Genomic DNA, 12826 nt, shown 5'->3' with positions numbered 1-12826 from the left:
GTCCAAAAATGACGCATAAAAATTCATCCATGCTCTTGTTACTTCTAGGTTAGACTACTGCAATGCTCTACTTTCCGTCTACCCTAGAATCCTGACTAGAATAAAAAAAATGTGATCATATTACTCCAGTGTTAGCCTCCCTACACTGGCTTCCTGTTGAGGCAAGGGCTGATTTCAAGGTTTTACTGCTAACCTGGGCTTGCTCCTACCCGTCTTCCGATTTGGTCCTGCCGTACATACCTACACGTACTCTACGGTCACAAGACGTAGGCCTCCTAATTGTCCCTAGAATTTCTAAGCAAACAGCTGGAGGCAGGGCTTTCTCCTATAGAGCACCATTTTTATGGAATGGTCTGCCCACCTATATGAGAGACGCAGATCTGGTCTCAACCTTTAAGTCTTTATTGAAGACTCATTTCTTTAGTAGTTCCTATGATTGAGTGTAGTCTGGCCCAGGAGTGTGAAGGTGAACGGAAAGGCACTGGAGCAACGAACCGCCCTTGCCTGGTCGGTTCCCCTCTCTCCACTGGTTGTCTCTTCCTCAAACCCTATTACAGGGGCTGAGTCACTGGCTTACTGGTGCTCTTCCATGCCGTCCCTAGGAGGGATGCGTAACTTGAGTGGGTTGAGTTACTGACGTGGTCTTCCTGTCTGGGTTAGCGCCCCCCCCCCCCCCCCCCCCCCCCCCCCACCTGGTTTGTGCCGTGGCGGAGATCTTTGTGGGCTATACTCGGCCTTCTCTCAGGATGGTAAGTTGGTGGTTGAAGATATCCCTCTAGTGGTGTGGGGGCTGTGCTTTGGCAAAGTGGGTGGGGTTATATCCTGCCTGTTTGGCCCTGTCCGGGGGTATCATCGGATGGGGCCACCGTGTCTCCTGACCCCTCCTGTCTCAGTCTCCAGTATTTAGTGTCGGGTGGCTAGGGTCAATCTGTTAAATCTGGAGTATTTCTCCTGCCTTATCCGAGTGACAGTGTAATCAATGTGTAATAACTGAGTTAAATTATTTTGTGACGTGCAGTCATATTCAGGTCCTGATTGGTCAACAAGCTTATTTGACACATCAAATACTGTTATTTGACGTGTATTTTTTTTGACACGAAAAGACCCAAACGGCGTTCAATAGAAATCCTGGCTGAGAATGAAACAGCACAGCAAGTAAGTGAAATAAATAGGTTTTCATTATGTTTTACCGGTAATAGGGACTTATGTAAATGCCAACAAAATAACGTTTTGGTTGGTCATTGTGTATAACCTTTATTTAACCAGGCAAGTCAGTTAAGAACAAATTCTTATTTACAATGACGGCCTACCCCGGGCCAATTGTGCTCTGCCCGATGGGACTCCCAAACACGGCGGGATGTGATACAGTCTGGATTCGAACCAGTGGTTGTAGTGATGCCTCTTGCACTGAAATGCAGTGACTTAGACCGTGTGATTGGGAGTCCCATAGGGCGAAGCACAATTGGCCCAGCGTCGTCCGGGCCGTCATCGTAAATAATTTGTTCTTACCTGACTTCCCTAGTTAAATAGAACGGTTACACACACATACACCACACTGACCAAAAAGTTATTTTGTTGGCATTTACGTATGTCCCCATTACCAGTAAAACAATCAAAACCTATTTCCCTCACTTACTTGCTGTGCTGTTTCGTTGTTCATTTGTTCAGTCGTTTCATTCTCAACCAGGATTTCTATGGAACGCCGTTTAGGTCTTTGCATGTCAAAAAGACAGGTCAAATCACCAACCCTATTTGACGCGTCAAATCACCAACCCTATTTGACGCGTCAAATCACCAACCCTATTTGACGCGTCAAATCACCAACCCTATTTGACGCGTCAAATCACCAACCCTATTTGACGCGTCAAATCACCAACCCTATTTGACGCGTCAAATCACCAACCCTATTTGACAGGTCAAATCACCAACCCTATTTGACAGGTCAAATCACCAACCCTATTTGACAGGTCAAATCACCAACCCTATTTGACAGGTCAAATCACCAACCCTATTTGACAGGTCAAATCCCCAACCCTATTTGACAGGTCAAATCCCCAACCCTATTTGACAGGTCAAATCCCCAACCCTATTTGACAGGTCAAATCACCAACCCTATTTGACAGGTCAAATCACCAACCCTATTTGACAGGTCAAATCACCAACCCTATTTGACAGGTCAAATCACCAACCCTATTTGACAGGTCAAATCACCAACCCTATTTGACAGGTCAAATCACCAACCCTATTTGACAGGTCAAATCACCAACCCTATTTGACAGGTCAAATCACCTTGTTGACCAATCAGGACGTGAAAATGACTGCACGTCATACAATAATTTAACAAGATCATAATTTTTTTTACGTAGTTATTACACCATCACTTGTATTTCATTTGTTTACAACGATTCATGGATACGTATGCTATGATGCTGGTAAAGTTGTCTTGAGCACCTTCAGTGCTGGTCATAAAAAAAAAAGATAGCTAGCTCATGGATGCAAACAAAGTCCTTCCCAAAAACATAGCAAAACGACATTGTTTCAGTAGCTATATAGTTAGCTACCTGTCATCTAAAATAACCCTTACTTAAAAGACAGTTCTTATTTTATTAAGTGGTGGTCGGACCCATCTATTTGAAGCGAGCCACAATAAGGATTAGCCACAATAGTGGACCTTGAGGAAAGCCTTGAAAATAAAAATAGGGCATAATTATACTATTTGTATTCATTTTCATCACTGTCAAACCTCTATTTTGAAGGCAAACCGCAAATTCCACTATTGTGCCTAATCCTTATTGTAGCTAGCTTCACAACACATACCCCGGTCCGGTCGAGCCTCAAAAGCCAGCACTCCTGCGTTGTCTTGGCTATGTGCTTAGGGCCATTTTCCTGTTGGAAGGTGAACCTTCGCCCATCTGAGGTCCTGAGCACTCTGGAGCACGTTTTGGTCAAGGATCTATCTGTACTTTGCTCCGTTCATCTTTCCTTCAATCTTGACTACTCTCCCAGTCCCTGCCACTGAAAAACATCCCACAGGATGATGCTGCTTCACTGTATCGATGGTGCCAGGTTTCCTCCAGACGTGACACTTGGCATTCAGTCCAAATAGTTCAATCTTGGTTTCATCAGACCAGATAATCTTGTTTCTCATGGTCAGAGTCCTTTAGGTGCCTTTTGGCAAACTCCAAGCGGACTGTCATCTGCCTTTTACTTAGGAGTGGCTTCCGTCTGGTAACTCAACCATAAAGGCCTTATTGGTGGAGTGCTGCAGAGATGCTTGTCCTTTTGGAAGGTTCTCCCATCTCCATAGAGGAACTCTTGAGCTCTGTCAGAGTGACCATGGGGTTCTTGGTCACGTCCCTGACCAAGGCCCTTCTCCCCCGACTGCTTAGTTTAGCCGGGCAGCCAGCTCTAGGAAGTGTTTTGGTGGTTCCAAACTTCTTCCATTTAAGAATGGAGGCCACTGTCTTCTTGGGGACCTTCAATGCTGCAGAAATTTTTTGGTATCCTTCCCCAGATCTGTGCCTCAATACAATCCTGTCTCAGAGCTCTACGGACAATTCCTTCGACCTCATGGCTTGGTTTTTGCTCTGACGTGCACTGTCAACTGTGGGACTGCAGAACTGTGATGCTTGACTTGGTTTATTTTTGTGGTGTCCTGCAAATTTTATATATATATATATATATATATAACAACAGTTTGAGTACTCCATTACGCATGCCCATCCCTACTCTCAATCAACATAGTTGGCCAATTTGTCCAGTACATCTCTGTAGTTAAATCTCAAATGAACATCAACATGCATATTTAAAAAAGTAAACTTGCATTACCGAATTATCTTTATTCACACTACTTACTTTCAGCTTTGGACAAAGTGCAGGGGTTGGAGTCAATCAAAGCCAGCTGGAAATGCTGTCGACAGAACAGAATATCAAGGCATTAACATCCACTGAAGGACAAGAAATACACAGAAACAGGGGTTGGAGTCAATCAAAGCCAGCTGGAAATGCTGTCGACAGAACAGAATATCAAGGCATTAACATCCACTGAAGGACAAGAAATACACAGAAACAAAAGAATAATGCAAAAGGTCATTCCTGTACATGAATCCCCATGCACTGAGACACTCCTTTTCCCTGACTGTCAGACTCAAGGAAATCAATTCTTCAGCAAGCTGCCTCTCCCCTTGGTCACTTTCTGCACTGCAATTAGAGAGCAGGAGAGAACGAACAAGGGAGTGGGCAACTGATGAAGAGATTGCACACTGTGCAAGTCCTCTTTACAGTCCCCCATTGGTTGTTTGTTAGTCTCACTCAAATATAAAAAAATGCAAACATTTCTCTCCGCCCCATGGCAAAATGAGTAGAATTGCATGAAATTAACTACTTTGTGCATAGGATCCCCCAAAAGACCTGGCTGCATGTGTGGGTATGGATGTGGGTACACAGACCCACGAGCCACTGAGACCCCCATAATGAGTTCAGATTTTGTGGCCCATCCCTGATCAATAGAATAAGGTGCCAACATAACATTTTTTTTTATATATATTTTTTTAAATCATTCTACACTAATGTTCCTCCCTGGATGTCCTGTGGGAAATGTTGTGGTGGCTCCACTGGTGGAGGAGAGAGGCAGGCAGAGTACCTTTAGGCTTGACTCGTAGTCGGTGTTGACCTTAAACATGAGGCCGAGTCGCAGGTGGATCTCCTTGGCTCGTGAGAAACTGGGGTCGATGTACAGCACCTCCTGGAAAGCTTTAATCGCCCTGGGGGAGGAGAAGAGATGGCGAGAGAGAGAATAAATATATTCCAAGTTAGGAATGGGAGACGCCACTCAGAGAAGATGAAGAGTCAGCACTGCAGTGTTGAACAGAGAACACAGATTAAAACAGGAGCTCTTCCTGGTTTCTTCACAACGTGATTAAAACAGGAGCTCTTCCTGGTTTTTTCACAACGTGATTAAAACAGGAGCTCTTCTTGGTTTCTTCACAACGTGATTAAAACTGGAGCTCTTCCTGGTTTCTTCACAACATGATTAAAACTGGAGCTCTTCCTGGTTTCTTCACAACATCATTAAAACTGGGATTCTTCCCAACTGGCTCCCTATGCGCTACTGTTCACCAGGGCCTGTAGGGGTCATGGTCAAAACAAGTGCACTATAAAATTAAATAGGGTGCCATGTGGGATGCAACTGGTGACGGCGTCACCATAGCAACCATACACATTTATTTCCCATGCACGCACGCACACATGCGCACACACACAGGTATAATACCTGTAACACCATCATAATCTAGTCCTCCATACTTAGGTAGTATAAAACAGCTACTCACCACTGAAAGGCGTTGTAATGGAAGTAGACCATGCCCAGGCCATATAGGAAGGCAGCATTCTGGAAGAGGCAGATGCACACAGAGCACCATTAAGACTAATTAGTTACAGGCCACACACACACACGCCTACACAAAACAACGCTTTCAAAATGGCTGCAGCCCAGACATGTTGTCTGCATAGGAGCCCTTCCAGAAACCCACTCTATAAGGCATCCGTCTTAATCTGTCGTCATTAGTTATGGACCATTCATTTTAACCACAATAGAAGTCTTTCTTTGTGCAATGACTGGTTACTGCACTAGATGCCTTTTGGGGATCGTCTCTGCTGGCCGCCGCTCAAATGGAATCACCATGTAGGCCTACCAAATGCTCACATCTCACCACAGATTTCTCGACTCAAACAGAAAACGGCAGAGAATGAGTCTAATCTGAAAGCCACAACCCACAGCGTGCCTCCAGATAAACCCCTGAATCATAACCACACACACTTCCTGTGTCTGGTTGGTCGGCCGGTGCGATGTGAATGGGTTAACCTTGGTAGGTTGAGGATGAACATGAGCAGAATATAATCTGCAGTAGAAGTAGAATGGAGACATAAGAGCTCCACAGATAAGAGTGTGAGAGTAAAGGTGTCCACATGCTTCCCCATCAGAAACTGTTGGGAACAGTTTGTTCATATATTATGACGACATTTTGTGACGTGTTTGTTCATTGTGAGCTTTGGCAACGGTGTTTCAGCTATTCGTGCACGCTACATTTTTTTCCGTGGCAAGCTGAAGTTGAGCCAAAGTCTACGCCTCTTCGCCCATCTTTGGTCAATTGTAGGAATTCTTCAATTAAGTGTTTGTCATCAAGGATAGACGACTCGTTTTCATGCACATTTCACTTGAGAAACACTGCACCAAACATCTTAGATGTAAATTACACGACTAAGATCTGACACAAACATCCAAATTAAATGAAAGAACTTGAGTTAGTTTAATTCGGACTATTTTGAGGAAGTGTATACTGGCTACTGCGTCTAAAGAGGGACAAACAGAGCTATTGTCGCCTTCTCTATTTTTTCCAAGCGAAGGTCTTTTAAGGGAGTTTGTGAGCACATTTGTTCAGTTTGAATAGGCTCCAGCCGAAACCAAAGCATGCGGAAGCTTTCAGAGTGCGTGTCCTTCAGTAGTATTTTCTCACCTTCCAGTAGTCGGACTGTAAGCTGTAGTACCTCTGGTATGCTGATAATGCTGTGAAAGAAAGAAGAGGGATATAAAATACCAGACATACCAAAAGGTTAACACCAACTAACTTTGCTATAAGACCAGCTTTGTTTTCAGCAATGCCAAGTTGGGGACAACTGCATCTAACTGAAATGAAGTTTAATTCAGTTTTTAACCCAGGTGGGGGGGACAAGGAAAAAAATAACAAATAAAGGGAGGTAAATCGAGTGTGACAGAAACCCTGTTACCATACTGTTTTTATGCACAATTCAATTACATTTTTATAAATATGGACAGATAACTTGTTCTTTCGACACGGTGGGATCGTTTTGCGTCTCTAAAATTAATTAGTGTGCCTTGCGAAAGTATTCGGCCCCCTTGAACTTTGCGACCTTTTGCCACATTTCAGGCTTCAAACAAAGATATAAAACTGTATTTTTTTGTGAAGAATCAACAACAAGTGGGACACAATCATGAAGTGGAACAACATTTATTGGATATTTCAAACTTTTTTAACAAATCAAAAACTGAAAAATTGGGCATGCAAAATTATTCAGCCCCTTTACTTTCAGTGCAGCAAACTCTCTCCAGAAGTTCAGTGAGGATCTCTGAATGATCCAATGTTGACCTAAATGACTAATGATGATAAATACAATCCACCTGTGTGTAATCAAGTCTCCGTATAAATGCACCTGCACTGTGATAGTCTCAGAGGTCCGTTAAAAGCGCAGAGAGCATCATGAAGAACAAGGAACACACCAGGCAGGTCCGAGATACTGTTGTGAAGAAGTTTAAAGCCGGATTTGGATACAAAAAGATTTCCCAAGCTTTAAACATCCCAAGGAGCACTGTGCAAGCGATAATATTGAAATGGAAGGAGTATCAGACCACTGCAAATCTACCAAGACCTGGCCGTCCCTCTAAACTTTCAGCTCATACAAGGAGAAGACTGATCAGAGATGCAGCCAAGAGGCCCATGATCACTCTGGATGAACTGCAGAGATCTACAGCTGAGGTGGGAGACTCTGTCCATAGGACAACAATCGTCGTATATTGCACAAATCTGGCCTTTATGGAAGAGTGGCAAGAAGAAAGCCATTTCTTAAAGATATCCATAAAAAGTGTTGTTTAAAGTTTGCCACAAGCCACCTGGGAGACACACCAAACATGTGGAAGAAGGTGCTCTGGTCAGATGAAACCAAAATTGAACTTTTTGGCAACAATGCAAAACGTTATGTTTGGCGTAAAAGCAACACAGCTGAACACACCATCCCCACTGTCAAACATGGTGGTGGCAGCATCATGGTTTGGGCCTGCTTTTCTTCAGCAGGGACAGGGAAGATGGTTAAAATTGATGGGAAGATGGATGGAGCCAAATACAGGACTATTCTGGAAGAAAACCTGATGGAGTCTGCAAAAGACCTGAGACTGGGACGGAGATTTGTCTTTCAACAAGACAATGATCCAAAACATAAAGCAAAATCTACAATGGAATGGTTCAAAAATAAACATATCCAGGTGTTAGAATGGCCAAGTCAAAGTCCAGACCTGAATCCAATCGAGAATCTGTGGAAAGAACTGAAAACTGCTGTTCACAAATGCTCTCCATCCAACCTCACTGAGCTCGAGCTGTTTTACATCTCTCGATGTGCAAAACTGATAGAGACATACGCCAAGCGACTTACAGCTGTAATCGCAGCAAAAGGTGGCACTACAAAGTATTAACTTAAGGGGGCTGAATAATTTTGCACGCCCAATTTTTCAGTTTTTGATTTGTTAAAAAAGTTTGAAATATCCAATAAATGTCGTTCCACTTCATGATTGTGTCCCACTTGTTGTTGATTCTTCACAAAAAAATACAGTTTAATATCTTTATGTTTGAAGCCTGAAATGTGGCAAAAGGTCGCAAAGTTCAAGGGGGCCGAATACTTTCGCAAGGCACTGTATGTGATAAATGCTGGTGGAAATGCCTTTATGCACAAATACTGATTTGGATTTGAGAAACCATGCAGTTTATTAGGCTACAGATGAAATAACCCACTGGGCACACACTGGTTGACTCAACGTTGTTTCCACATCATTTCAATGAAACGACATTGAACCAATGTGGAATAGACATCTGTGCCTAGTGGGAACTCCAGATTAACTTCACACCGTGCTGAAAGTGCACGGTGATCTTCATGTTCCGTTACAATACATTTCAAGGGGCTTGATCGATGCTTGACTGACGTTTTGACAAATATTCTCACAATAATCTCATCGGGTAGACTAGCCCACTCTGTCTGCCAGCTGTTGGCTGGAGCCCATGTGCCAAGACCAGAGTAGACACTGGTGTTGCACGCTATACTGAAACCTCTGGACTTTTTCCAATACTACAACATGAAAAATGGTTCGGGACTATCATTTTGTTACCGTTGGTACTTCTGTCAAATGTGTCTCACGGTTCAACAGTCTATCAGTGCAGCCAATGTCCACCTTATTAAAGTGTGAAAGCACCCTGCCTGCTCCACTTGACTTTAGGCTGCACTGGGAGTCTGGAGGGCATCATGTTAGCTCCCCGCCGATGCTGCACAGAAGTTAACACACTTGAATAATGCCACACGGCATGTAGAAATGTTGACTTAATGTTCGCAAAACAATGTCCATACGGGGGGGAGGGAGCGAGCGAGGGGGGAGAGCGCAAGAGGGGCGTCAACTCACCTTTAGCGTACTCCTCCAGGAGGAGGTTGAAGTGGCCTAGCTGGCAGAATAACTCTGGCTCCACTTTTCCTTCAGCCTTCAAGATGAGAGAATCATAGGAACGAATGGCCTGGGGAAAAATAAAGCAAGAAGAAACTCAGCATGAACACAGACAGCAGTGTCTCTTACCAGGAAGTCTCACATGGGATGCGTCACAAACGGCCCTCTATTCCCTACATAGCGCACTAATTTTGACCGGAGCCTCTTATGCCCTGGTCAAAGGTAGTGCACTATATAGGGGATAGAGTGCCACTTTTCAATCAGTTATCAATGTCCATATAAATGGGAGCGATGGTATGGATTTCTGTTCATTGTGTGTGTTGGGCCATGTTGTGATTTGGACTTCTTACACTGGAAAATAAAAAACACAGCGAGATGCGCATCACTCACAGGGATGGCTCTGCCTGAGGCCTAATCACACATATTAAACACACCCACTCCTGGAGGACTACTGCTGAACTCTAGAAACCCATAAACATTGTTTCCCTGCATTCTGAGTAACAGCTCTGAGGACATAGCTTCTGAAACAGAGCACAATCACTAAATATACACAAAGAGCAACTAAGCATTGCATCAGAACATTCCTTCAGATAGTCTGTCACACACACCTGCAGAATACACACACAGTTGAAGTCGTAAGTTTACATACACTTAGGTTTGAGTCATTAAAACTTGTTTTTCAACCACTCCACAAATGTCTTGTTCACAAACTATAGTTTTGGCAAGTTGGTCTACTTTACGCATGACACAAGTAATGTTTCCAACGATTGTTTACAGACAGATTGTTTCACTTATAACTCACTGTATCACAATTCCAGTGGGTCAGAAGCTTACATACACTACTTACATACACTAAGTTGACTGTGCCTTTAAACAGCTTGGAAAACTCCAGAAAATGATGTCATGGCTTTAGAAGCTTCTGATAGGCTAATTGACATAATTTGAGTCAATTGGAAGTGTACCTGTGGATGTATTTCAAGGCTTACCTTCAAACTCAGTGCCTCTTTGCTTGACATCATGGGAAAATCAAAAGAAATCAGCCAAGACCTCAGAAAAAAAATTGTAGACCTCCATAAGTCTGGTTCATCCAAATGGCTAAAAGGTACCACGTTCATCTGTACAAACAATACTACGCAAGTATAAACACCATGGGACCATGCAGTCGTCATACCGCTCAGGAAGGAGACGCATTCTGTCTCCCAGAGATTAACGTGTTTTGGTGCGAAAAGTGCAAATCAATCCCAGAACAGCAGCAAAGGACCTTGTGAAGATGCTAAAGGAAACCGGTACAAAAGTATCTATATCCACAGTAAAACGAGTCCTATATTGACATAACCTGAAAGGCCGCTCTGCAAAGCCGCTGCTCCAAAACTTCCATAAAATAGCCAGACTACGGATCGCAACGGCACATGGGGACAAAGATCGTACTTTTTGGAGAAATGTCCTCTGGTCTGATGAAACATGTTTAATTCACTGTTGCCAATTCTGGTGTCATTTACAGTTAGGCCCTATATCTGGGTGGCTCTTAGATCAGTCACTCACCAAGCGAGCGAGAGAGAGAAGAAAAAAAAGTATGTTTGAACAAGACAGATTCAAAACTGTTTGCAGATCGAGCACTTAAAGAATGTAGATAATGACCAGCCAATGATTAACTCGATAACAGCATTAGGTTTTGGCTCTGAAACGTGTGTGTTTGGGGAGGGTGAGGTGGATAAAACGTCCACTTGTCACTCAACTGGACTGCCAAGTTCAGGGGAGTTCGTGCTATGACAGTGAACCAATAACACTAGTGAGTGACGAGATTCACGTATGCCCTTGGCCTACTCAATATTCATCAACGTTGAGGGTTAGTGGCAATACTGAGGTATTAGATCACTCAGAAGGCAAGGAATGGGCTGGGGAAGAACAGAACCTAACGTGGGTATACTATCTGTGTACGGCCACTAACTCCATTACAAAACGAGTTCCCTCTGTGGGACCAGTCATTTGGTTACATCCTGTGTGTTATGCAGACCAGACGAGACGTGCGTAAATGTCTGTTGTACTGCATATGGCAAAACAAAAAGGGGTACGTTCCAGAACCTAAAATGAAACCCGCCAAATGCAGGTAGATTTTGGCACTGGCAGGTAAGATGTCTATTTCACCAGCCACATTGGCGGGTGGTCAGGGCTCTACAGTACAAGCATTTCACTCGCATTTGCGAATAAAAATCTAGTTCAAAGTATGAGCACATTTATAGATACAATAAATGCTGTAATTGCTGTGGTCAGTGTCATTTTATGCCATAGCTGGTAGCTAATCGCACACACACAGTGAAAAGGTATTTACCCCATTCTAAAAGGGCTCTACTTTTCCATCAAAATAAGTTTCATTAGCTGTCTGGGTGGCTGATCTCAGACGATCCCACAGGTCAAGAGGAGCCGGATGAGGAGGTCCTGGGCTGGTCTGCGGTTGTGAGGCCGGTTGGACGTACTGCCAAATTCTCTAAAACAACATTGGAGGCAGCTTATGTTAGAGATGAACATTAAATTCTCTGGCAACGGCTCTGGTGGACATTCCTGCAGTCAGCATTCCAATTGCAGATATCTGTGGCATTGTGTTGACAAAACTGCAAATTTTAGAATGGCCTTTTATTGTCCCCAGCACAGGTTGCACCTGATCATGCAGTTTAAATCAGCTTCTTGATATGCCACACCTGTCAGGTGGATAGATTATATTGACAAAGGAGAAATGCTCTCTAACAGTGATGGAAATAAATTTGTCCACAAAATGAAAGAAAGCTTTGTGTGTATTTCAGTTCACCTTACATGTTGCATATTTTTGTTCAGTGTGTGCATATGTAGCCTGAACAATGAAAAATAGCCTCAGACCTTTATTCTTCTCCGCCAAACTTTACAGTTGGCACTATGCAGTCGGGCAATAAGCGTTCTCCTGGCATCCGCCAAACCCAGATTCGTCAACCGGACTGCCAGATGGTGAAGCGTGATTCATCACTCCAGAGAACACGTCTCCACTGCTGCAGTGTCCAATGGTGGCCACTCCAGCCGATGCTTGGCATTGTGCACGGTGAGCTTAGGCTTGTGTACGGCTGCTCAGCCACGGAAACCCATTTCCTCAAGCTCCCAACAGACATTTATTGTGTTGACGTTGCTTCCAGAGGCAGTTTGGAACTCGGTAGTGAGTGTTGCAACCGAGGACAGACGATTTCTGAGCTTGTTTGGCCTACCACTTCGCAGCTGAGCGGTTGTTGCTCCTAGACGTTTCTACTTCAGAATAACAGCACTTACAGTTGACCAGGGCAGCTCTAGCAGGGCACAAATTTGACGAACTGACTTCTTGGAAAGGTGGCATCCTATGAAGGTGCCACGTTGAGTCACTGAGCTTTTTCAGTAAGGATATTCTACTGCCAATGTTTGTCTATGGAGATCGCATGGCTGTGTGCTCTATTTTACACCTGTCAGCAACAGGTGTGGCTGAAATAGCCAAATCCACTAATTTGAAGGGGTGTCCATATACAGTACCTGTCAAAAGTTTGGAAACACACTCAT

General features: G+C 43.8%; 1 protein-coding gene across 2 annotated transcripts in view; it reads right to left on the bottom strand.

The window, feature by feature from the left end:
- The window catches only part of LOC139412864 (lysine-specific demethylase 6A-like), a 55944-nt gene that overhangs the window by 30475 nt on the left and 12643 nt on the right, over nucleotides 1-12826 (bottom strand). For both annotated transcript variants that reach the window (XM_071159645.1, XM_071159646.1), the window contains exons 3-7: nucleotides 9239-9347; nucleotides 6516-6565; nucleotides 5331-5389; nucleotides 4643-4763; nucleotides 3856-3910 (exon numbers count right to left, since the gene is read on the bottom strand). In XM_071159645.1, coding sequence (XP_071015746.1) covers nucleotides 3856-3910; nucleotides 4643-4763; nucleotides 5331-5389; nucleotides 6516-6565; nucleotides 9239-9347 — 394 coding nt within the window. The remainder of the gene's footprint in view (nucleotides 1-3855; nucleotides 3911-4642; nucleotides 4764-5330; nucleotides 5390-6515; nucleotides 6566-9238; nucleotides 9348-12826) is intronic.

The sequence above is a fragment of the Oncorhynchus clarkii genome, chromosome 7 (assembly GCF_045791955.1).
Source record: "Oncorhynchus clarkii lewisi isolate Uvic-CL-2024 chromosome 7, UVic_Ocla_1.0, whole genome shotgun sequence".
Lineage (NCBI taxonomy): Eukaryota > Metazoa > Chordata > Actinopteri > Salmoniformes > Salmonidae > Oncorhynchus > Oncorhynchus clarkii.
Note: the sequence above shows the minus strand (reverse complement) of the source record. Positions and strands in the feature narration are given on the sequence as shown.